Source organism: Mandrillus leucophaeus, unplaced genomic scaffold (assembly GCF_000951045.1).
Source record: "Mandrillus leucophaeus isolate KB7577 unplaced genomic scaffold, Mleu.le_1.0 Scaffold145, whole genome shotgun sequence".
Classification (NCBI taxonomy): Eukaryota; Metazoa; Chordata; class Mammalia; order Primates; family Cercopithecidae; genus Mandrillus; species Mandrillus leucophaeus.
The window spans coordinates 5,478,133-5,504,213 of record NW_012101421.1 but is presented as its reverse complement, the minus strand read 5'-3'; the positions used below and the strand labels follow the sequence as shown (position 1 = coordinate 5,504,213).

Sequence of the window (26,081 nt, the reverse complement as noted above, 5' to 3'; positions counted from 1 at the left end):
AGGCATGGTGGCATGTGCCTGTAATCCCAGCTACTCAGGAGGCTGAGGCAGGAGAATCACTTGAACCCAGGAGGTGGAGGTTGCAGTGAGCCGAGATCAGGACACTGCACTCCAGTCTGGGCAATAAGAGCGAAACTCAGTTTCAAATAATAACAAAAGGAGAAAGCTGCCATGGAAAGGGCAGAGCTGAGCAAACTAGAGAAAGGAAGGCAGAGCCCGTATCAGACTGCACCTGAAGCCTATCCCACCACTGAACTTTTTTCAGTCATATAAACCAGTAATTCCTTTGTGTTTGAGATGAACTTCCTTACAAAAGAAGGCATCTACCTGACACAGCACAAAACATACACAAAAATAGTAGAAGGTGACAAGTGCCATAAAAGGAAATTGGAATAAAATACTACGGAATTCAGAGAGAGAAAAAAAAAGAATACTTGAGGGGTTTACTAAAGGCTCTATGGAGGTGACATGAGCTGAGCTTTATTTAATCATAATAGTAGCAGATACAAACCACTGCTGTCTTATTTATATCCCAGGCACCAAACTAGTGTTTTTCATACATTGGTTCATTTAATTCTCAGGACAATCCTACAAACTGGTTACTGCTGTTCTACCTTTCTGCCAGAATGAAGCACCCCAGTTCTCTGCTGAACACATGGGCATCTGCAACAAAGATTTAATTTCCTAGCTTCTCCTGAAGCTAGGTATGACCACAACACTAAATTCTGCCTGAGGAGACTAAGTAAAATCGTATGGGACTTCCAAGAAATGTTTTTAAAGTCAGGGGCAGGCCTTTCTTCATGCCTTCCTCCTCTTTACTGGCTGGAATGCAAAGATCATGGCAGGAGGCCAAGCAGCCATCCTGGAAGGTGAAAGCCTCATACTGAGGACGTCAGACAGCGAAATAAGAGCCTGGGTCCTTGATCCTGTAGACATCTCCCTGCCCATCCTGGTCTGTCTGCCTTGACTCCTTTCATATGAGAGAAATAAACTTTTAACTTGTGTAAACCAGAAAGAAAATTTTACAATGTTTTTCACACACAGTTGAATGGCAGCCAGACTCATACACTAATCTTATCTCCACTTTTAGAAATGAGGGGAACAGCTTGCCCACAGTGATAGCCAGTGTGAGCTGGGTTTCTGTTGCTCGACTCATTGAGGTTCCAACCCTTACCTAGACTGCCCTATGAAATATCTAGAACTTGGTCAGGAGAAAAGATGTAGGGGAAAATGTCAGCAAAAGCCAACGACTAAGGGTAGCAGGGGCAGAAGTGAGAGTCCGGAGTGAAAGGTGACATAATTTGCCTATTCCACAGAGCAGGAAGAGGCTCCCTTTGCATCCCTCTGTTGGCGGGCAGTTTGGGGACAGTCAGCAGGCACCTGGCTGCAGGGGAGCCCCCGCAAGAGCAGCCTTTGTGGAGCTGTGCCTTCCACCCCAGGAGGAGCTTCTCGGACAAAGCATGGCCTCTCTCCTCTCTCCAAAACTACCACTAATATTTTACAGTGCTGGCTTCATATCTATCCATGTGTCCGTCACTCCACCCATCTTATTTTTTATGTATTTCTTAAGTTACAGACCATAGTAACTTCCCTTAAACATGTCGGTATACACATCAATGACCAGCATTCATTGTTTTTTTCCAAGTCATTTTGAACTGCTGTAGCAATGGGTAATATAGCCTCGAACGCACACACACAAACACATGCGTCACTACAGAAAACTTTTCCTGGCAGACAGGAAAGGGCGCGTTGTTGGTGATGTCATTTTAATTAAGATAAAACCACCACCACCATTTAGGAATAGCCTGGGTAACAAGGGCTGCGTCATAGACTGCCACTTTTGCCATCCTGCTCAGAGCAGGGCCATGCCTAACCCATATCTGAGGATTGCTTCAGATATTATGAATTGCTTCAATATTATGAATTACTACAATTCAAAATAATTGCTTCAGATATTATGAACTACAATACGGTTCAAAGGTGCTTTAGCAAATGAAGACATAAGTGTGTAAACACATATGAATTACAATGCAGACTGCCTAGATGTGTAGCAAGTCCTCTGAATGTTTACTAAACTGTAAGGTGATTGCTGAGGAAGATGCTTGAGGACCATTTGGGAAAACTGACAACTTGGAAACTCAGTCTCTCTAGGTGAGGCCTACTTTCAGATAACCTGGGGGGTTCTGTGCTGGGAGGGGAGCTAAAGGACTAAGTTAGGCCTCTCAATCTGCTCTGGAAGCCTGAATGCACTTGGGTCAGAATAAGCCCGTGTGTCAATGTGAGTAAAGATTCCTCAGCTGATAGCAGGGAAATGGGCACGGCATTTTGGTCTCTGAGGTTCAAAGCTCAGATGCTCACTGCCTTGGTACACACACACACACACCCCATCCCCCCGCTGAGGGCACAAGAGTATACAGATGCAACAGTCTAAAGTACATTGTTCAAATATGGATGGCCATAAGCCACATGTGGCTATGCAGCACTTAAATGTGGCTAGTCTGAACTGAGAGAGGCCCTATAAAATACTTCAGTAACAGGTTTTTATATTGATTACAGGTTGACATAATAATATTTTGGATATACCGTATTAAAGGAAATGGGTCATTAAATTTCACCTGTTTCATTATGTGGCTACTTGAAAATTTTAAAATTACATATGTAGCTCACACTATAAAACACAGATTAGAAATACTCTATAGCACTGACCTACAAACATCCATTTAGGTAAAACATTTTAACCCCTTTGGAAGCAAAATATGTGAAATAATGGCGTAAACTCCCACCAAGAAAATCCTCACCTTCCTCCTTTCAACACATTTATTATATACAGCCTTCACTGTATTGTCAATCTGTCAGATGGCTCTATGGTCCAACACGGTCGGAATAGTCCTCTGCTCACACCAGCCGTGTTCACAGTACTTCCCATGTCTTCCCTGTTAACCTCTCTCCACCCAACACCCAGGCTCCCAACTCTCCTGGCTGCCTCCAGCCCACAGCTGGCACAACTGACAGGCTGTTTCCAGCACCCTTTTCTTCTTTCTGCATCCTCCCTGGAGGACATACATCCCTCATCTTGTGACTTCAGCTATCACATAAATTCAGATGTTTCGGAACTCTATTTTTTACCTTCTACATCTATCAGTTTAAATGTCAGGATATTTTACTTTCGGTAAAGCCCTAAAAAGACAAATCTATATACTTCTAAAGAACAAAAGAAATGATTGGCTGCAGCTCAAACCTACAACTGCTTGCCAAACTCTACAATGTCTGGCATATGCTACAAAGAAGGGGATCAAGACAGAGCACACTTGGTGTGGTATGCTTATCTACAGAAAATGTTAAACTAAAAATTAAGTAATCTAGGTTTCCTATCTTGTTTTTCCTATGTCTACTCTCTGAAGAGGGCAATAAATAAGGAAATGTCCCAAAGAGGGACAAATGAAGTCCCAAAATAACACAAAATTGGGCAAATCCAGTCATGAAGAAAGAACAGAGATTCTTAAATTGGGACACACAGAGGCAGGTCTGTGGGTCTAGGAATCTCTGAACGTATGTGCAAAGTTCTGGGTGTGTGTACATATGTTATATAACAAAGTGAAGGGTCCATAGCTTTCATCGCATTTCAAAGGGTCTAGCACTCAAATAAGGACTACTGCTATGTGACTTAAAAAATGAAACTCAGGTCGGGTGCAGTGGCTCATGCCTGTAATCCCAGCACTTTGGGAGGCCAAGGTGAGCAGATCACCTGAGATCAGGAGTTTGAGACCAGCCTGGTCAATGGTGAAACCCAGTCTCTCCTAAAAATACAAAAATTAGCCAGGCATGGTGGTGTGTGCCTCTAGTCCCAGCTACTCAGGAGGCTGAGGAAAGACAATCGCTGGAACCTGGGAGGTGGAGGTTGCAACAAAGCAAGACTCCATCTCAAAAAAAAAAAAAAAAAAGAAACTCAGTTCTATTATGAAGGCAAAGATGATCTATTTACGTGATATTATTTTAAGATACCAGTGACTGCAAGCATGTAGTTATTAAGTCCATTACAGTGCACATTTATTGACTCTGTGTATCTTCACAGTGTGATCTTCACCACAGCTTGCAAAATGCAACCACTCAGCATCTTCTGCTTCCTTGTGTTCAGTTTTTCCACTGCAGTTCTTCCAGCATAATTTTCTGATAGCAAGTGTATGACTTTGGCTAAAACAAAGATAAAGAAGTCATGAAATGTTTTTCCAATTAATGGCGTAAACATGAATGGAAGTTACAACCTGAAAATTGAAATGTACAGGTTTTAAAATACCATCGTTAACATTTTAGCCATTTTATTTTAACCTGGAAAATATTTTACTATATTTACATAAAACTGCAAGACTAAATTTTAATCTTACTCACTGGCAATAACATCACCAAAAGAAGCAAGAAACAGACAATGAATCTCTGTCAAATGTTGTTTAAAAAATACAAAAAATAAAAAATTTTTAAATAAATGTTGTTTTAATGATCAATGGAATTTCATGAAATGGATATTCCAGTTAGTCTTTTAGATAACATTACTAAATGTATTTATAACAATTTCAACTTTACTATATATTCTAGATTATTTTATTTTTTTGACATCCCTGTGAGGGGGATGGAATTGCATTTTTACTACCGGTAAAGAAAGACAATGAAAGATTTAATGTACTGCCCAATGAAGGAGTCTTGGTCTCCAGTGTGACCTCTAACTGCGTGACCTTGGGCAAGACTATCATATTAATGCTCCCTACCCCCTACACCCCCAGCCCTTTAAAAAGGCAGACCCAGAATGTTACCAAGGTATGTTAGTAACAAATCTCTATGAAAATACAACATCTTCTATAAATTTAACCTCCAAATTAGCTTCCCAAACCAGAAACGACTAAAGTGAAAAACCTAAGTAGGTTTTAGGGCAGTAAACACTGAAAACAATACCACAGCACTCACATTACACTCTCATTTGCTGACAGTCCCTGTCACCAGATGCATTCTCATGATTAAAAGGGAAGAATGAAGTCATGAAACCCATTTTTAAAAATCAGTCCTCCTGAACCTATGCAACCAGATGACTGCGAGCCCTTACAAATAGTCACTCTGGGAGGTGATAACAGTGCTGCTGTGCCTCAATTGTTTTCTGAAATTACTCTACAGAAAATGCCTCCAGATTATGCAGACTATGATTTGAGTACTCTCAATGATAGCTCATATTCCTCTTGATGAATCTGACTGTTGAAAGCACCTGGAAGTAAGCTTTATAATAAATATAAATGGCAAGCTTAATAGATATGAATGGCAAGCTTTAAAAAGAGGAAATGATTGAAATAACACCATAAAAGGCATTATAATTTGTTTTTTTGCATCACTAGTAAGCTAGTTCTGAACACAATTCCTACAGAGAAGTTTCAAGAATATTTTAAGTGATAGCAACATCACTGGAATCTCAATTATTATGGATTAAAGTTCTCTCATTTCATTAAAAGAATGATTTGAAGTAGTGAAATTATTGAAATAAACATACGTGGTATAATTCTTTCCAAGGGAGTTACTTTGAGGAACAGTACTTGTTTGGCTATGTAAGCTTTGAGATAGTGGGTTTTTCTTTTTGGTAATGTCCTTTAAATCCAGCATCTTAACATGTCACATTTAAGAAGATAGGGAGTTTGGCAAACCAACCTAAAGGGTAGTGTTTGCTTATATTACCTTTGTAAATCTATTACTAGCAAAAGCTTTCATTTGAACGGTATTTGGAATTTGGTAACTGAAATATCAGCAATCCAAATAATACGTTAAGTCATGCATTAGTTTCATCTTGCAAATCCTAAGTCACCATAATGACCAAAGGAAAAAACAACCCCTTCAGACAAAAAACTCAAATTCTTTACATGTTCCCTTCCCGCACTTTCTAAGTGGCTTCCCGCCAGTGTCCCACATGGGGGCCATTGAAGAGGTCTTCACACCAGGTTAGAGGTGAAGGGAGCACTGTGGGCAGGCAAAGTGGAAGGAAGAGGTGCCTTTCAAATGCTTGAAGCATGGAATTTCAACAGACTTCTCCCCTCTTCAGCAAGCCAACAGCACAAACTAGTTCAACTGCTAAACCCAGCCCAGAGAGGCAGGAGGAAAGCCATGGGGGCATGGCAATATCTCATTTTAATAAATATAATTATAATGAGCACTAACATGTTTGGTTGACATGACAAGATCTGCTGGATATCTTATAAAAGACATTGCTCATAAATCTCTCTCCATTAAGCACTTACCCTCATCATATTGTCATTTGAAATTGCTATTTGAAATTGTATTTTCAACAGTACAGATATATGAAGGTTGAAAAAGCCTAAGAAAATATGACACAGAATGATACCAGGAGCTTTCTGAACGTTTATATTTTTTTAGGGGGAACAGGGTCTCACTCACCCAGGCTGGAGTGCAATGGTGTGATTATGGTTTGCTGCAGCCTCAGCCTCCTGGGCTCAAGTGATCCTCCCACTTCACCCTCCCAAGTAGCTGGGACCCACAGTCATGCGCCATCACATCTGGCTAATTTCTTTTATTTCTGGTAGAGACTGGGGGTCTCACTATGTTGCTCAGGCTGGTCTCAAACTCCTGGGCTCAAGCAGTCCTCCCGTCTTGGCGTCCTAAAGTGCTAGGATTACAGGCATGAGCCAATACACCCAGCCACATTTAGACATTTTTAAAGAATAAAATCTGGGCCAGGCACAGTGGCCCATGCCTGTAACGCTAGCACTTTGGGAGGCCAAGACAGGAGGATTGCTTGAGCCCAGAAGATGCAGACCAGCCTGGCCAACACAGTGAAACCCCATCTCTACTAAAAATACAAAAAAAAAATTAGCCAGGCATGGTGGTGCGTGTCTATAGTCCCAGCTATCTGGGAGGCTGAGGTAGGAAGACTGATTGAGCTCGGGAGGTGGAGGTTGCAGTGAGCTGGGATCTTGCCACTACACTCCAGCCTAGGTGACAGAGTGAGACCCTGTCTCTCACACACACAAAAAAAGAATAAAACCTGTAAAAGGCTAGATTAAAAGTGATTCCTGCTGTCTAGGTGGGTGGGATGGGGAGGAGGCTGTAAACAGTAGGTGCTCTATGCCAGCTCAGGTGGCAAATGCATGAGGCCCAGGGCATAAGCCTTGCTATGCCTGAAAGCTCCACTGCAGGATCTGAGGTGAAGGGTTCAATCATAAGGATACGACTACCAAAGTGCAATCCGAATACGTTTAAAAATCACAAACATTTTGAATCAAATTAAGAATCTACTGTAGTCAAATTCTAAAACACACCATTACGAAAATCACTTTCATCTCAAATGGTTGTTTATAAAAACAATATTATGCATGCAAGCAATTTGGTCAAGCAAACTTTTAAAAGTCAAGTGCAATATATCAATTTCAGATTACCACAAAACAAAGTGGTAGACACCATGAATAAAGATATATGTCCCTCTCCATGAAAATGTGGCATAAAATTTGCCACAAAAGACCCCACAATTTCTAGTTAATCTGATGGAAACAAAAATAGGGAAGAAATACCTTTGACTTGTTTCTACACAGTGGGCCCAGTCATTTATTTCTGGAACTTGATCAGTCTTCTTCCAGGTGTATAAGCAAATCTTTCCACACTCCAATCCTACTGCAACCACATATCTGTTTTTAAGGGAGGGGGACAAAAGTGACTAACTTAGCATGAAATTCTGTTATCGCCATCATTGCTCTAAAGTAGTTCTTCACAGTGTCCCAACTGTCCCTGCCTTGCAAAAGACTCTGCAGGCATCAGCCCAGGACATGCTGCACTGCTCTGCTGTGTCCTCAAGGAGCCTCCACTCTATAGGGGCTGCACACAGATTTATCTGTATCCTCTGATGGCAAAGCCCACGAGCCAGTGTTTCCCCAGCTGGTTACAGGAACCCTTGTTCCACTGAAGATGCTTGTTACAGAAAAAGTACCACAGTCCTAGATTTGGTGAAGTAAGACTCTTTGAGCCATATTCCTAACCTGTATTTTACATTCTGAATCATTAGGTTCTATCAATTCAAAAATTATTATGAGAAACATAACCATTTTGGAAAAGACAGTAACTGAGGCCAGGCACGGTGGCATATGCCTGTAATCCCAGCACTTTGGGAGGCCGAGGCAGGTGGATCACTTGAGGTCAGGAGATCAAGACCTGCCCGGCCAACATGGTGAAACCTCATCTCTACTAAAAATGCAAAAAAATCAGCCAGGCATGGTGGCGCATGCCTGTAATCCCACCTACTTGGGAGGCTGAGGCAGGAGAATCACTTAAACTCAGGAGGCAGAGGTTGTAGTGAGCAGAGATCATGCCACTGCACTCCAGCCTGGGTGACAGAGTGAGACTCCGTCTCAAAAAAAAAAAAAAAAAAAAAAAAGAAAAAGACAGTAACTCAGAGGCCAGGAGAATTCACAAATGAAATGACATGAGGGTTACGTATTAAGAAACCAAGTGGTCCCCTTAAAACTAAGCCCCACACAGAGACTGACCGTTGAGAAGGGTGGAGCGCTGGGTGGAGCGCTGGGCAGACGCTGACAGCTGTCACAGCCCCACCCACATCCAGGACTGAGGAGCAGGGGCCAATGTTATGCTCAATACAGTCATCAGTGGAGTCGCACTCACCCCAGACAACCACCTAATACAGACAGATCACACACTGTAAAGCCTTCTCTCTGCAAGGTTTCTAGCAATGCACTACAGTTTCATTGGCAAAGATACAACAAAGTATTTGCTCCGGTGTTTTTTTAAATGCATCATTTACATTTGTGTATGATGTGCCAGGACTTGAGAACATTTCAAGCATCACAAAGAAGGCACAGTACAGCAGACACACGTCTGTGAGAGCTCACTTTGGTCCAAAGACAAAATGCTCCTGCCCAGAGACCAGACAGAGGTGTCTAACATGCCTTCTACACTCACAAATTGGTTACGATCCAGTGGAGTCCCATCAGTAGGCTCATGCACTTCCCCACGAAGCTACTACAAAATGTTTAAGAATTAATCAGCTTTTGGGCCAGGCGCAGTGGCTCACGCCTGTAATCCCAGCACTTTGGGAGGCCAAGGCAGGTGTATCACCTGAGGTCAGGAGTTTGAGACCAGCTTGGCCAACATAGTGAAACCCCATCTCTACTAAAAATATAAAAATTAGCTGGGCATGGTGGTGGGTGCCTGTAATCCTAGCTACTAGGGAGGCTGAGGCAGGAGAATCGCTTGAACGTAGGAAACGGAGGTTGCAGTGAGCTGAGATCGTACCATTGCACTCCAGCCTGGGCAACAAGAGTGAAACTCCGTCCAAAAAAAAAAAAAAAAGAACTAATCAGCTTTCTAGCTCTTTCTCTACACTGTCCATTGCTCAGGGAATCTACTCAGCTATAAGGAAAACCTGACCTACATGATACCCCTCAAGAAATGAGGCTTCCCTGGAAGCTCATACCTCAAGGATGTGTGAATGGTCACAAAGCAATGGAGAGTGGGCTGGGCGTGGTGGCTTACACCTATAATCCTAGCAGATTGGGAGGTAGAGATGGGTGGACTGCTTGAAGACAGGAGCTCAAAACCAGCCTGGCCAACATGGTGAAACCCCGTTTCTACTAAAAATACAAAAAATTAGCTGGGCATGGTGGTGGGTGCCTGTAATCTCAGCTACTCAGGAGGCCGAGGCAGGAGAATCGCTTGAACCTGGGAGGCGGGGGTTGCAGTGAGCCAAGATCGCGCCACTGCACTCCAGCCTGGGCAACAAGAGCGAAACTCCATATCAAAAGGAGAAAGAAGTGAAGTGGACAACAGTAGCAAAATGCAGAACCAAAGCAAGATTCTGAGCATAAGGCTTTGTCCAAGCAAGCAGAAGTACATTTCAGAGAATGTCCAGCAAATGCTGCTTGTCTGCTGGAGCCACCCCTGAGAGTAGCAGCTGGACCATGTTCTATAGGCATGTGATATGGTTTGGCTGTGTCCCCACCCAAATCTCATCTTGAATTGTAGTTCCCATAATCCCCATATGTTGTGGGAGGGACCCAGTAGGAGGTAATCAGATCATGGGGGCAGTTACCTCCATGCTCTTCTCAAGATAGTGAGTTCTCACGAGATCTGATGGTTTCATAAGAGGCTTCCCCCTTTTGCTCAGCACTTCTTTCTCCTGCCACCATGTGAAGAAGGATGTGTTTGCCTCGCCTTCTGCCATGAATGAAAGTTTCCTGCAGCCTCCCCAGGCCTGAGGAACTATGAGTCAATTAAACCTCTTTCCTTTATAAATTACCCAGTCTCGGGCAGTTCTTTAGAGCAGTGTGAAAACAGACTAACACAGCATGACTGTGGGGGACAGAAGCAGTCCTTCTTCCTCAGCATTGAGCACAGCACAGGCACACCAATGCCAAGAAAGAATAGGCAAATGAACAGAAGGGAGGGTCTGAGACATGAAGTCTGCCATAGAGGCTGACATGTAGGTGTTTAGCTTGAGTGACACCCTGCCTGTGCTAGCCCTCCACTTCAGTGATCTGTACCGTGTCTGTGACTAAAGAGGGCAGGGAGAGGAACGGCGACACTAAACTGCTTCACCACCTTTAGTCTGTGGGAGCAAAAGGGTATTTTAAAGAGTATGAAAACTAAGGAAAGACTAGAGGCGAGGTGGACATTTCTCAGAGAACAAAGGTGAAGGTCATGTTGGAGAACATACTCGGAGGCTGGATGTGGTGGCTCATGCCTGTAATTCCAACACTTTGGGAGGCCAAAGTGAGAGGACTGCTTGAGTCCAGGAGTTCAGGACCAGCCTGGCAACATGGCAAGACCCCATCTCTACACAATTAAAACATTGGCTGGGCGTGGTGGTGAGTACCTGTAGTCCCACCTACTTGGGAGGCCAAGGCTGAGGTGGGAGAATTGCTTGGGCCCAGGAGATCCAGGCTGCAGTGAGCCGTGACTGTACCACTGCACCCGAGACCTTGTCTCCAAAAAAAAAAAAAAAATTCCTAGCTACTTTGTTTTGATCTTTTTTAAAGCTTGGGTCAGTCATACTCCACTCACTTCTAGCACCAAATGAAAAGGTAACAATTCATTATAGAAAAATGTTAAATTCATAAAAGTATGAAAACTAGAAAATAGTTTTTCCCTTATTCCCCTACCTCCCTTGCTGCCCTCCTGGTTTCTTGGTCTTGATTAATTTCATTTATTACTCTTCTTCCACTGGGACCATTTGATGAAGGTCTTATGTCTGAAAGGTCTTCTCTTCATATTTTTGACATTTCAGAGAAATTTACTTATAGAATTTAACAAGAAAAGCCTTTTTTTATATGTACATATATGAAAAACAGAAAGGAATACATAGCTGATTTTTAAAAGCTGTAACAGAAAGGCAGGATTATGCATTTTTTATTCAAACATACCTACACAAATATTATTTTACATTTGAAAAAATATTAAGTTTTTAAATAATTACCTTTTTGTCTCGACTCCCAGTGAAGAAATACTTGCTATCAGGACTCCAATCACAAGACCAAATAATTCTACTGTGCACAGAAGTAATTTTGTTGGTGAAGGCAAAAAGACTAAAAACTGGCTCTGAAAGAAATATGTATACACTATTCACAAAGCAGAGAAAGCTGGGTTTTTACCTATTAGGAAGTGATGTTTAAATGCCATATACACCATATGACTTAATATTCAATTTATATGCACTGACTTTTGAAACAGACTGAAGCCAGACAACCGCTCACCAGAAGGCTGTGGACATAGTTATTTTTCTAGTAGGGAATGCTTTTGTACTGACTGGTCACTCTCTAGTGACTGATGACAAACATCTTCCAGACACTCAACTGCAGTTCAACTCACGCCTATAGAAGAAGCCTGAAGCTATTTAGCCGTACTCAAAGCAGGCAGATTTGCATATTAGGCTATAGAAAAAAGATTAATGTACCACTTAATGTTTAAAAAAAGAAATCTTAAGAAAATATTTTCCTTTTAAGATTTAAGTGTAAGGCAACTTCTAGCCCTTATACAGACTAAACCTAACACACATAACTGTTGGCCAGGAACAGTGGCTCATGCCTGTAATCCCTGCACTTTTGGGAGGCAGAAGCGGGTGGATCACCTGAGGTTAGGAATTCAAGACCAGCCTGGCCAACATGATGAAACCCCGTCTCTACTAAAAATACAAAAAGTTAGCCAGGTGTGGTAGCGGGTGCCTTTAATCCCAGCTACTCAGGAGGCTGAAGCAGGAGAATTGCTTGAACCCAGAAGGTGGAGGCTGCAGTGAGCTAAGATCACACCACTGTACTCCAGCCTGGGGAACAAGAGGGAAACTCCGTCTAAAAAAAAAAAAAACCCTAAAAAACAAAAACCACATAACTGTTTATGAGGAGGGAATAAGACTGTATCTATTATTACTCCATAATTCATAAAGATATAACACATTAATAAATACATTAATAATACAATGTTTTTTTGCAGGGAGAACGAAGTCTCACTCTAATGCCCAGGCTGGAGTGCAGTGATGGGATCTCCACTCACTGCAACCTCCGTCTCCCGGGTTCATGCAATCCTCCTGTCTCAGCCTCCTGAGTAGCAGGGATTACAGGCATGCACCACCATACCTGGCTAATTTTTACACTTTTTAGTAGAGATGGGGTTTCACCATATTGGCCAGGCTGGTCTCAAACTCCTGACTTCAAATGATCCACCTGCCTCAGCCTCCCAAAGTGGTGGGATTACAGGTGTGAGCCACCACCCCCATCCAACTTTAATTAATTTTTTTTTTTTTTTTGAGACAGAGTCTTGCTCTGTCGCCTAAGCTGGAGTGCAATGGCGCCATCTTGGCTCATCTTAGTACCATCTTGGCAACCTCTGCCTCCCAGGTTGAAACTATTCTCCTGCCTCAGCCTCCCAAGTAGCTGGGATTACAGGCATGCACCACCACGCCCGGTCAATTTTTCTATTTTTAGTAGAGACGGGGTTTCACCATGTTGGCCAGGCTGGTCTTCAACTCCTGACCTCAGGTGATCCATCCACCTTGGCCTCCCAAAGTGCTGGGATCACATGCATGAGCCACTGTGCCTGGCCAACTTTAGCTTTTTAAGCAGTAAATGCTGCATGTTAGGAAAAGATTCGTGATGCAAAAGAAAACAGTCTGTTCTAAAACATATTGCTGAGTATACTTTACAGTCCCTGGATATTCTCTAAAACACAAGAAACAAAGAGACTAGAAATATCACAAAACCAAACTGTATGTGAGTCTTATCAATGGAAAAATTAAAAACAGGATTAAACAACTTAAATATACTTTAAACACTCTCTAGAACTTATCCACCAAAAGAAACTGGGGGAATAAGAATAGGCCACTGCCCCGACTACACAAAGGTTTTTAGTCCTCTTTTTTTTTTTCAGTTTATGCCAGGTTCAGAGTAGAATGTGGGTAGGTGGGCTAACACCTTGCTCAGGGGTCATGTTATCCAGATGGATGCCTAGTATGCCCTTCTCAATGAAGGAAGTGACTGCAGAGGGTAGGAAAAAGCTAAGGATAATGGTTTCCTCTATATTTCATAATTTAAAATAGTACTATATTAATAAAATAGTTCAGAGAGAAGAAACCACTCAACCATGAGTTTTCTTAGTTGTATCTTCATTATTCCTATCCCATAAAATCCTAGTTCAGGATATGTCATCCATTAGGTTTTGTGGTAGCATTCTATCACCATTTGCAAAACCTAACTTCCTACATACAGACGTTTATGTTTCTTGAACTGAGATATCTGAATACATGCCATCTTGACTACATAATCACAAGTAGGTCAACCCAAACAAAGATCATCTCCATTTAAATCCTATGAGGAAGGTCAAGTCTTCCTCAGTTATCCAAGAACTTTGAAAGGCTTCAAAGACATGAGGCTCTACCCTTTACTCTGTTATCTTTGTCTTAACTAAAGCTGCTTAATGTAGATAAAATGGACATAACTGTTTCACTAGTAACTTTCCCAATCAGAAGCTGTTTTACCGAATTCAGGTGAGACTGTATCCTGCTTTTTCCACAATGACCAGGTTCGATCTCTGGAAACAGCCAGTAAGAACTTGTCGTTGGGTGAGAAGGCCATCTGCGTAACTGTCAAACTGTGGAAAACTAAATTCTGCACCTGTTTCCAAGATGTAGTGTTCCAAAGAATGATAGCTGCATGCTCTTTCTTAGCTGCCTGTAGGACAGAGATGAAACAATAAAGCTAGTAACTAAAAAACTGAAGAGAAACCATTTTAAAAACAACACATTGTTTCTATGAGTATATTTTATTTATCTGTTTGAATTCCAAAAAAAATTCCTAGGAGATAACATACTACAACCATTTCTAATCTCTGGGAAGAATTCCAGATGACTGGGATTAGAAAAAATGAATCATCAGGGACTAATATTATCATGCTTTCTTTTTTTTTTTTTTCCCTTTTCACTGTAGCTCTCAGATCTTAAAAAATTATTCCATGATCAAAACTGTGACATGGAGGGGGAAAAAATGAAATGAAAAACTGTGACATGGAGGGGGAAAAAGAATGAAAATTATTCCAAAATAAATGGTTTACTTTTAAAAAGATCAATCCTGAGAGAAATTAAAGACCTGAAGGAATGACAGATATATTGCATTCATATGTCAAAATACTCAATATTGTTAAAATTCTCCCCAAATTAATCTAGAGAATCAATGCCATCTCCATTAAAATTCCTGCAGGTATTTTTGTAGAAACTCTTAAGCTGATTCTAAAATGCAAAATAAAGGATCTACTATAGCCAAAATAACTCTATACTTCCTAATTTCAAGATATATTATTAAAACACTATAGTTACTAAGAGAGTATGGTACTGGCATCATATCAAAAAAGATCAATACAACCCAATAAAGTCTAGGGAACAGACCCACATATATGAACAAGTGACTTTAGACAAAGGGACAAAACACAGTGATGAAGGGGATAGTCTTTTTAAAAAATGATGCTGAAACTGGTATCTACAATAAAAGAAAATCAACTTTAATCTATATTCCATGACAAATACATGAATTAATTTGAAAGTATCATAGGTCTAAAGGCAAAAGTTAAAAACCCATGGAACTCCTTGAACAAAACACAACAGAAAAATCCTTGTGACCTTGAGTTAAAGATTAGATATAAGAAGGACACAACCTAAATTTAAAAAAAATTGATAAACTGGACTTCAACAAATCATAAAACATCTGCCATTTGAAAGACACTGTTAGAAGAATGACAAGCCACTGGGAAAAAATATCTACATAAGCACATCTGATAAAGTTGTATCCAGGGTATATAAAAAACTGTTCAGTGTCCATCAATGGATAATTGGTTTTTAAAATGTGGTGTCTATACACACACACACACCACCCCCTCCATGAACTACTACTCAGCCATAAAAAACAATGAAATCATTTCTTCTGCAGCAAAATGGATGGAACTAGAAGCCATTCTCCTAAGTGGTGAAATGACTCAGAAGCAGAAAGCCAAAAACCAGACATCCTTGCTTACAAGTAGGAGCTAAGCAATGGGTACACATGGACATACAGTGTGGAATAATAGTAGACACTGGAGAATCAAAAAGGTGGGAAGGGTTGAGGAATGAAATACTCAAGGTACAATGTATACTATTCAGGTGATGGGTATGCTAAAATCCAGAGTTCAACAAGACACAATATATCCATGTAACACAGTTGCACTTGTACTCCTAAATCTATAAAAAAAAATTTTAAAAACTTTTCAAAACTCAGTAAGAAAACAATCTAATAAATAAATGGGCAAAAGATTTGAGTAGTTTCACCATATTTTCATATGGATAAAAAATTAGCACATGAAAAGATGCTTAATATCATTAGACAAATACAAATTACAGCCATAAATAGCTGTTACACACTTACTAGAATGGTTAAAAGTTAAAAAGACTGATATTAAGTGCTGGTGAGGGTACAGAGCAACTGGAAATCTAATACACTGCTGCAAAAACGTGTAACCACTGGGGAACACAGCATGTCAATGTCTTAAAATTTTAAATATATATCTACCATACCATCCAACAATTCCACTCACAGTTATGTACTCAAGAGAATGAAAGCATATATCCATGCAAAGACTTGTACATAAATTTTCATAACTGTACCATCGCTAAAAGCCCAAAACTGGAAAACAACCCAAATGTCCATTAATAAGTGAATGGATCAACAAATGGTGGTACATCTGTACGAGGTAAAACTACTCAGCATTAAGAAGGCATGAACTACTGACGCATGCAAAAACATGGATAAATCTCAAACAGTTATGATGAATGAAAGCAGCAAAACCAAAAAAGTACATACTTACATGATCCTATTTATATACAATTTTAGAAAATGCAAACTACTGTATCATGACAAAAAGCAGACTAATGGTTTCCTAGGGATGGAGGCAGGAGGGGAAAGGGAGAGGTAAAAAAGAGGAATTGCCAAAGAGCATAGAAAATGTTGGGGGTTGATGGATATATGCAGTTTCTTGATTGTAATGATGATTTATACAGGGATAAACATGTCAAAACTTATCAAATTGTTCACATTAAACATACAATTTATAGTATGTTAATAACCCTAAATACAGCTGTTTAAAAAATGTTTAGAGGATGTACATCTTGTGAGTCAACTTGAAAAGGGGAAAAAAAAATCAATTACAGGATTCACAGTGCCCTAAGTTAGAAACAAATTATCTGCCCAGTAGAAGCCCAGACAGTTGAACTACTGAACTCCATTCTCCCCAAAGGCTCCTATAAGAGAAGGAAGTCCTCTCAGTACCATTTCAAAGAATAAACAAGTGGGGTAGTGGTGGGTGTAGGGGAAGCACAGCAGTATTTCTTAAGATGCCTCTCAATGCAGATCAACGGCATAAATCCACAGTAATGGCAGGGACACGAGCCCATGCAGGTGGGCAGCTCTTACCATCATATTTAAAACAAGTAAATAAATTTCAGAAAATTTAAGAGGAATGTGTGGGTTTCAGACCCTTCAGATAATCCTCCATAATTGCTATCTCCATAGGATATGGATAAATACTGAATGATGAATTCAAGATCATCCTTCTAAGTAAATGCAAAAGTCATCTGCCTTAGGTCAGTGCCAAGAGTGTCCTCAAATAAAGTCTGATGGACTTCACTCCAGATTTCCTCTTCTCATTTCCCTGTGTCTCTAGGACTCCAATTATTTAAAATTTATCACATTTTTAGCATCATTTTGAGATATCCTTGTTTTATATGCAGAGTCTCACTCTGTCACCCAAGCTGGAGTGCAGTGGCGCGATCTTGACTCACTCCAACTTCTGCCTCTGGAGTTCCAGTGATTCTCATGTCTCAGCCTCCTGAGTAGCTGGGATTCCAGTTGTCATTTTGAGATATTTGATTAAATCACTTTTAGTAGGGGGGCACAGATAAGCTCAAAATGTGCAGCTGAAACAGACTTAAAATGAAACCATAAGCTTTTGAAGAGACAGAAGGGTAAGAGAAATTGAGAAAGTAAGATTCAAAAAACCAAGGATTAGTGGCCTTTCACATAGAGTTCTGCCTAAATCATTACCAAACTTGCAGGAGCCTGATGACCCAAATAACCTGTGACCAAGCAGAATCAAAAGTAAAATTGCCTACCTTACAAGCTGAGGCAAGCAGAGTCTTTGAACTGTTACAAGTAACACAAAATATTTCATAACCATGCCCATATCTAAAATTTAAAAAGAAAAATATATACTATTAGCAAATAAATCTATTCTCATGCCACACAATTTTTGAAAGTAAAAAGAGTAACATCAATCTCTTTAGCTAACAAACAATTCTTTTGAGGAACATTATATGTTCATCTAGGTAAACATTTGAGAGAAAGACAGGGAGATAGGAGAAAAATGCCAGCTTCCTATAAGTAATATAACTCATTCAAACAATTAACATACAAGTTTTCACCTCCTACTTTCAACCAGCCAGTATCTAAACAATAAACCATGGAAAGGTTTTCATCAGGAACTATCAAAGACCAAAAAACCATGACTAACAACAAAACTTTTTTTTTTTTTTTTTTTCAAGGCTAAGTCTCATTCTGTCACCCAGGCTGGGGTGCAGTGGTGCAATCATGGCTCACTGCAGCCTCAAATTCCTGGGCAGAAGCAATCCTCCAGCCGCAGCCTCTCGAGTAGCTTGGGACTACAGGCATGCATCATCATGCCTGGCTAATTTTTTAAAATTTTTTGTAGAGATGGGGTCTCGCTACATTGTCAAGGCTGGTCTCAAACTCCTGGCCTCAAGTGATCCTCCTGCTATGGCCTCCCAAAGTGCTGGGATTACAAGTGTGAGCCACTGTACCCAGCCAAGTCTTTTTAACAAAGAAAAAATACATAATGTTATGCTTCTCTACTTTAAGAATAAGATGAATAAACAAAACTAATGAACACAATAAATAGTAATATAGAAATAAATGTGAGGTTTAATTCTCATTCCTTATGAAGAGCCACTAAGAGATATATAGAGGAGGAGGAAAATGATAGGTAGAAGGAAGAAAAAGGAGAAATCAAATTGTGGGGTGGGAAGGAAAAATCACAAGTTATGACAGAATCAGACCAAAGAGCTAAATACAGTCTAACTTACAGTTTTTGAACTTCAGGCCACAAAGTATTCTGCAGAAGATGATCCTCAGTGGGAGGCTCTAGAATAAATTGAACCTATTTTTTTCTATGTTCATCCAAATTCACAGAAGTGAATTCTATAGCACTTATTTAGGTCAGCAGCAATAGATAACATACTGTGTGTTCTAGTGATTTATTACATTGTTTTTGTCACTTCTTACCAGTAAGTATGGAGGGCTGAAAGGCCACCTGCTGATACTCAAAACCAGTACTAGTTAACAGCTCCTCTTCATCAGAAGGCTGAGAAGCTATATCTCCTAGTTTGAAGAAACACATCAAGAATATGGTCACTACTTTTATATCTCCTTTGCTTGTCTCAATATTAAGGCCACCAGATAGAAAGCAGTGGTAATTCAAAGTGGTGTAATTCACAGCTGTGTCCATGTGATTCCAAAGGCAAGAGTATTTCCATTACTCCAGTATTTTCCAAACATGCTCCTGGCGGCATTAATCAACTCCATAAAGGTTCTTCCCATTTTCTTTGACCTATCAGTTTCCAAACTTTTAAAACTACACAACCAATTCTTCAGGTTACCCACATTCTCATCTGTAGTTCTAACACCAAAAAACATGCTTTGTGGCAGGGCGTGATGGCTCACACCTGTAATACCAGCAGTTTGGGAGGCCAAGGCAGGTGGATCACCTGAGGTCAGGAGTTCCAGACCAGTCTGGCCAATACGGTGAAACCCTGTCTCTACTAAAAACACAAAAAATTAGCTGGGCGTGGTGGCGCATGCCTGTAGTCCCAGCTACTCGGGAGGCTGAGGCAGGAGAATTGCTTGAAGCCAGGAGGCGAAGGGCGTAGGTTGTAGTGAGCTGAGATCGCACCACTGCACTCTAGCCTGAACGACAGAGCAAGACTCTGTCTCAAAAAAAAAAAAAGAAAGAAAACTTGCTTTGTGAAAACTGCATCTACTTCAGTGGTCTGAGTGTGTACAAAGAGTACTTATCACAAAATAGGTGATAGAAAAGATAGACACATATATTGTGATTTTAAAAAAATCAGCTGTAACAAACATTAGGTAGACATTACACAAGTGTGTGACTGGGGTTTAAGTACCACTATGGGTTTAATAATTTTGAAGACAAAAGCCTTACCCTGAAAGATAGCTTTATTTGATAATCCCAACGCAGGGACAGTGGCTCCTTCTGGAAGATCACTATCTTGCTAGAATAGAAAATATAATATCTAAGTTTTAAATGCTAAAGTTTTACATGCTAATTTTATAACTAAAAGTTACTGTTACTTCAGACACTACAAAAAAATCATGCTCATAAATGCCGAGAAACAGTTTAAAGACCATCTTGTGTGGATGTCTACCCATACTTTCACTTTCTGAACCAATAATGCAATGCTAAGCAATCACTCTCCAACAGACAGGCCCTACCAGGCGTCTAGCTCCCATGCAATCCATAAAGTTGGGCATCCTCTCATCCATAAAGGGATCTCATTGAACCATAACATTTCAATGGGTTTCAGGGTCTGACAGGAAATGCAGTGGGCTGAAAATGGAAGGCCCAGAGCTCTACTTTCAAGACAATCTCACAGGCACATCCCCTGATGATGCTCATATAGACACAGATGCTTCCCAGAAGGGAACAGTTACAGCATTAGTCATAGTATTTTCACTAAGTGTATCTAACTAACTGAGTATTTAAAAACTTTGTATGAGTGCCATTTGAAAAGGCAATTATCTGCTTAGATTTTGCAATTTATATCAATCAAATTATTATATGTGAAACTATATGCTAACCATCAAAACTGGCACATGCTCATTTGCTAAGAGTGTTCCGTACAATTTAGACTTTAATATGGAAGCTGAAACTAGACACAAACATGAACGGTAAGAATTTAAAACCATCAAAAATGGCTACCTGGGACACAAGAAACAGTATGCTTTATCTCAGAAACCAAGAAAAACTAACATGGAAAAGAACAGTAAGAGGCATTCCTACATACCTATCCCAACACTTAGTATGGGAGCAAAACCCAAACGAGAGCAAGCAGCTCGCCTCGCCACTCTACAGGATCCCTGTATCTTAGGACACAGAACTAAGTGTACAACTGGGACTAAGCCTCTCATGGGACCCTAAAACCCCATTTCAATTCCTAGAACTGAACAGATCCTGAAACTAGCTGCCCCTCCACCTCCATATGCTTAGCTCTACATAATAACCACAATCAAGACTTTCCTTTTGATTTTGTTCCTATTGTCCATTATTAGAAACAAGCACAACAGAATCTTAAATCCTCTTCACATAATCAAGAAAGCCTGTAGCATGAGGTGCTGAGTATACACTCCAGGAATTTTAGTTGGATACTTCATTTCTAATGAATTTCATTTTCTTCTCCAGTCTTAAACAGACTGGTGCTAGTTTCACGGCCTTCAGAGTCTCTTAGCTTCCAGATAACTCTCTTCCAAAATGCTTTTCATCACTCTTTGTGTAGGAGCCTCCAACAGCACCCCACAGTCGGACTGTGCCTGCCTCCCAAGATCCTCCACCATGGACTTTCCCCATGCTCTCCACTTCTATCCAGTCTTCATTCCAAGAGGTACCACAACAGCTCTGGCCTCCCCTTTGCGCTCGCTCGCTCTCTTTCTCCCCCTCCTTCTTTTTGCCTATCAAAAGGGTACTTTTCTTTTCGAGCTCAGAACCAAATTTGTGACTCAACTCTAAGTGAAGGGCTGTATAATATGTACTTCTGTGTAACCTATCTTCCTAATTTTCTTTCTTTCAAAATTACTTCGTAACTTTTATAATCCATGTATTTTTATAAGTAGTTCAAATCTTTTTTAGAAGGGCATATAAACATAAAAAAAAGACCCTTACAACACCCAAATGAAGTCCCAATAAACATGTTCTCATTATTCCAATATAATGACCTCTTCCTTCTATGAAATTTACTTTAGTACCAGAAGATTTAGCAATTAACTGGTCTCATCCAATAACTGCAGATACATTAGTTCTACCGTCCCCTACCTCTACCTCTACGCTACAGCTAGATGGTAATCTCCTTGAAAACAGTATCCATCTTTTATTTTGTTTTATTCTAGGTACCTAACACAGTGATAAAACATCGTATTCATGTCTCAATTGAACATTAATGCAGCTTTATAGTATTTTGAGCTCATATGGTACACAAAATTTCTGGTTTTAGTATTTAAATCATTACAGCCCACAGTGCACAAAAAAGTTTGTCAAACCATTAAGAAACAATATTACTTTCCTTCTACCTATATATTCCATTTAAAGCCCAAGGCAAAAATCTTTTTAAATTTAAAATGAAGGGACTAGATTTAGGTAAAATATTTAGAGAAATACTCACGTTACAAAGCACATGATTCAGTGATTTTCCTGTAATGGCACAAAAATTTTCCACAAAATTCCGAGGTGCAGAAAAAACTCGAAGAACTTTTTCATCTGCTCCAGATACAAACTGAAACCGATTAATCATTGCCAAACATTTCAGGTCATACCCATGTATCTGAGGCCTTGCAATTTCATGCCAAGTCACCTGGGTAAAACAGGATAAACAAAAATGATCATTCCAAAGCTGAATTTTCAACAAGCAAATTATTAGATGAAAATTATTTACTATACAATGGAAATATAACCATAGGGCAAATTCATCCATGAATAAACCACAACTGGGCAGTATTGGTAACAATTACCAAGAGCCACAGAAAATCACTCAAAATCATTTGACTTGTTTTTCAATTGACTATAGATGCTGTTCCCGAAGTTCTCAACTCTGTTTATTTGAATCTGCCATGTGTTACTGAAGCAGTAGTGTTAGTGGCAAACTTCCTTAGCTCTTACGGACTGACCCATAGTCAGTTCCATGAATTTCTGTCAGAAACTGAAGCAGAGGATCCTGATTTTCTCTACCACATAGCAGTTCAAAGTTTACCAGTAGTGAAGTTTTACAATTGTTTGAGCTCAGGGCCAACAGTTAGCAATTAACTGGTTTCATCCAATAATTACAGAAACATTAGTTCCACTGCCCCCTACCTATAGCCCTACCCTATAGCTAGATGGTAAACTCCTTGAAAACAGGATCCATCTTTTACATTGTTTTATTCTAGTTGCCTAACACAGTGAAAATTTCCTTAAACAAGAACTGCCCTCACTACTATTACCTAACACTATATGACTTCAGGCTTTTATTGTACACTTGATAATGCTTCCTAATGAATTAAACCTAAAATTACAAGACATAACGAAACTGGGCAACAGAGCAAGACCCTGTCTCTACAAAAAATCTAAAAATTAGCTGGGCACGGTGGCTCACATATGTAGTCTTAGTTACTTGGGAGGCTGAGGCAGGAGGATCACCTGAGGCCCAGAGTTCAAGGCCAGCCTGAGGAACATAACAAGATCCTGTCTCTACAAAAAATAAAAAATAAAATGTCCAACTGTTTTCCAGAGTGGCTGTATCATTCTGCATCCCCAGTAGCAATGTATGAAGTTCCAGTTGCTCTGCATCCTTACCAGCACCTGTTAATATATTTTTTACTTTAGCTATTCAAGAGGGTATGTGGTGGTATCTCATCATGGTTCTAATTTGCATTTTCCTAATGGCTAGCATGGCTGCCCTACCTTTCTTGTGTTCATGGATGTTTTCTTTTAAATACATTTAGTAAAATAAGAAGAGACCAGCTGCGGTGGCTCATGTCTGTAACCCAGCACTTTGGGAGAATGAGGGGGGTGGATCACCTGAGGTCAGGAGTTCGAGACCTGTCTGGCCAACATGGTAAAACCCTGTCTCTACTAAAAATACGAAAAGTAGGTGGGTGTGGTGGTGGGCACCTATAATCCCAGCTACTCAGATGGCTGAGACAGGAGAATCGCTTGAACCTGGGAGGTAGAGGCTGCAGTGAGCTGAGATCATGCCATTGCACTGCAGCCTGGGTGACGTGAAACTCCATCCCAAGAAAAAAATAAATAAATAAATAAATAAGACATTTTACCTGTGATTGGTCTTTTCTCTTCCATGGAGCAAAAAGTCTAGTTGTCTGATCAGTACCAACAGTGATAATAAATTCCCCTTCTGGATCCCAGACTAGGTCTTGGACACCATCAAAGTGTCCGGAAATGACAATCTCTGGAGTCCACTCTCTCTGCAATGAAAGTGTTCATGACACATATCAAAATACTCAAAGACTACCACCACAGTAAAGCACTCATGTCTGCTAACAGAGAAGACTAAAGCCCTCTGGCAAGGTGAAAAGCTAAGTATACAAGATCGCACCACAGAATAACAGGATCCATTTTCCACAGCATCCATTCGAATGCTTAAGCATTCAAATACGTGTTGTATCCTTTAAATCAGTAACTGTGGGAAATTTCCTTCCATTCATCATTTATTGAGCAGCCAGATACTACTTAACCTTTCTGTGTCTCAATTATAGAATAAAACAGTTATTATAATAACACTTACCTTCTAGGGTTATTATGAGGATTAAATGAGTTACATTTGTAAAGTACACAGGACAATTCTAGTACATACTAGGTTCTATGTATTTATTAAACTAAATAAAAATTGTATAAAATGTAAAAATATTGTGTAAAACGAGTCAGTGGCTTCTGCATGTGGGCCTGATGGCTTTATTAAGTAAAAAGAGTTATAGGTGTAGAGGACAGAAAAATGAATCAAACCTAGTTGGTCCACCTATTAAGAAGCCTGCAACAATAACCATATAAACAAATAATGACAACAAAATATAGAAAAAGTCATATGCCTGGTCCACAGAGCATCTTTTTGAACAACCTCAAGAGGGACTAAAACTTAACCTTTAAAGGAAAATTAAATGTGGGTATTAATGGAGAGAAGGAGAAATAGTAGCTGAGAGTAAAGAAATGAATAAATGGGTCATTGAGGAAAATTCAGTATCACATTAACAACTTATAAGAGTCTCAGAGCAAGAGATGACATTGTGTCTTAGCTCAATTATCCCAGATACCTTAACGAGTAAAGTTGTATACAATATTTACTGAGGCTACTCCTTCTGAAACCTGACAAGATTGAAGGAAATCTGCAAACCTGAGTGGTCTCATCCTGGGAGACATTCATACAGTATGAGGGACTGGACTGTGCGTGTACACATTTTTTTTTTCTTGAGACAGGGTCTTGCTCTATCACCCAGGCTGGAATGCAGTAGCATAACCATGGCTCACTGCAGCCTCAACTTCCCAGGCTCACACAATCCTCCTGCGTCAGCCTCCCAAGTAGCTGTGACCACAGGCACCTGCAACGATGCCCAGGGCTGCATGCCCATGGCTAATTTTTAAAATTATTTGTACAGACAGGGTCTCCCTATGTTGCCCAGACTGGTCTCAAGCTCCTGGGCTCAAGTAATCCTCCCGCCTTGGCCTCCCAAAGTGCTGGGATTACTAGCATGAGCCACCACACCCAGCCTATATTTTTTGATGTGAAGGATCCCTGGCCTGAGGGATCCCTGGCCTGAGGTGTTACATACACTGGTTTTCTCTGACAAAAGTTCCTGGCTCGAAACTCCCATAGCCCTTGTTACAGTCTTCAGTTACAATGTTGGGTATGTTAGGCTTCAGGGCCAGGCCTCTAATCTTCCCCACCTGTTTGATTTTGTGTCTTAAACCCGATCATGAGAGGGTTCCACTCTGGGAGAAAAAAATGCTGATGTCATGAAGCTGCCATAAAACCAAAGAGGACACAGTTCAGGGAGCTTCCGAATAGCTAAGCACATGGAGGTTCCTGGAGGGCAGCACGGCCAGGGAGGGCATGGAAGCTTGGCACCCCTTCTCCCGTACCTCACCCTACATATCTCTTCCTCTGTTTCCTTTGCAATATCCTTTATAAAAAACCAGTAGATGTTAATTAAAAACAATAATAAAATAAAATACACTTATAGAGCATCCAGTATGTGCCAGGCCTTGTTTTGCATATCATATAAATGTTAACTCATTTAAGCCTTTAAACCCTGCCAGCAGGCCGGGTGCGGTGGCTCATACTTATAATCCCAGCACTTTGGGAGGCCAAGCTGGGTGAATCACCTGAGGTCAGGAGTTCGAGACCAGGCTGGCCAACATGGTGAAACTCCATCTCTACTAAAAATACAAAATTAGCCAGGCATGGTGGTAGGCGCCTGTAATCCCAGCTACTCAGGAGGCTGAGGCAGAAGAATCGCTTGAACCTGGGAGGCGGAAGTTGCAATGAACCGAGATCACGCCATTGCACTCCAACCTGGGCAAGAAGAGCGAAACTCCATCTCAAAAAACAAAAAACAAAAAAACACCCTGTAAGTAGATGCTATTAACAATCCACATGCCAGATGCAGTGGCTCACACCTGCAATCCCAGCACTTTGGGAGACTGAGGTGGGAGGATCACTTCAAGCCAGGAGTTCA

General features: G+C 40.5%; 1 protein-coding gene and 1 long non-coding RNA gene across 2 annotated transcripts in view; one reads left to right on the top strand and one right to left on the bottom strand.

Annotated features, from left to right (window-relative positions):
- The window catches only part of LOC105535366, a 7,293-nt gene extending 6,278 nt beyond the window's left edge, over positions 1 to 1,015 (top strand). The window contains exon 2 of the long non-coding RNA XR_001005419.1: positions 626 to 1,015. This is a non-coding gene — a long non-coding RNA (uncharacterized LOC105535366). The remainder of the gene's footprint in view (positions 1 to 625) is intronic.
- Positions 1,016 to 3,955: 2,940 nt separating this feature from the next.
- ELP2 (elongator acetyltransferase complex subunit 2) overlaps positions 3,956 to 26,081 on the bottom strand; it is a 40,203-nt gene continuing 18,077 nt past the window's right edge. The window contains 11 exon segments of the mRNA XM_011974439.1: positions 3,956 to 4,191; positions 7,554 to 7,667; positions 8,523 to 8,668; positions 11,465 to 11,586; positions 14,015 to 14,207; positions 17,669 to 17,741; positions 18,656 to 18,713; positions 18,855 to 18,950; positions 19,792 to 19,861; positions 22,022 to 22,210; positions 23,667 to 23,816. Of these exon segments, the coding sequence (XP_011829829.1) occupies positions 4,035 to 4,191; positions 7,554 to 7,667; positions 8,523 to 8,668; positions 11,465 to 11,586; positions 14,015 to 14,207; positions 17,669 to 17,741; positions 18,656 to 18,713; positions 18,855 to 18,950; positions 19,792 to 19,861; positions 22,022 to 22,210; positions 23,667 to 23,816 (1,368 nt within the window). The 3' untranslated portion in view covers positions 3,956 to 4,034.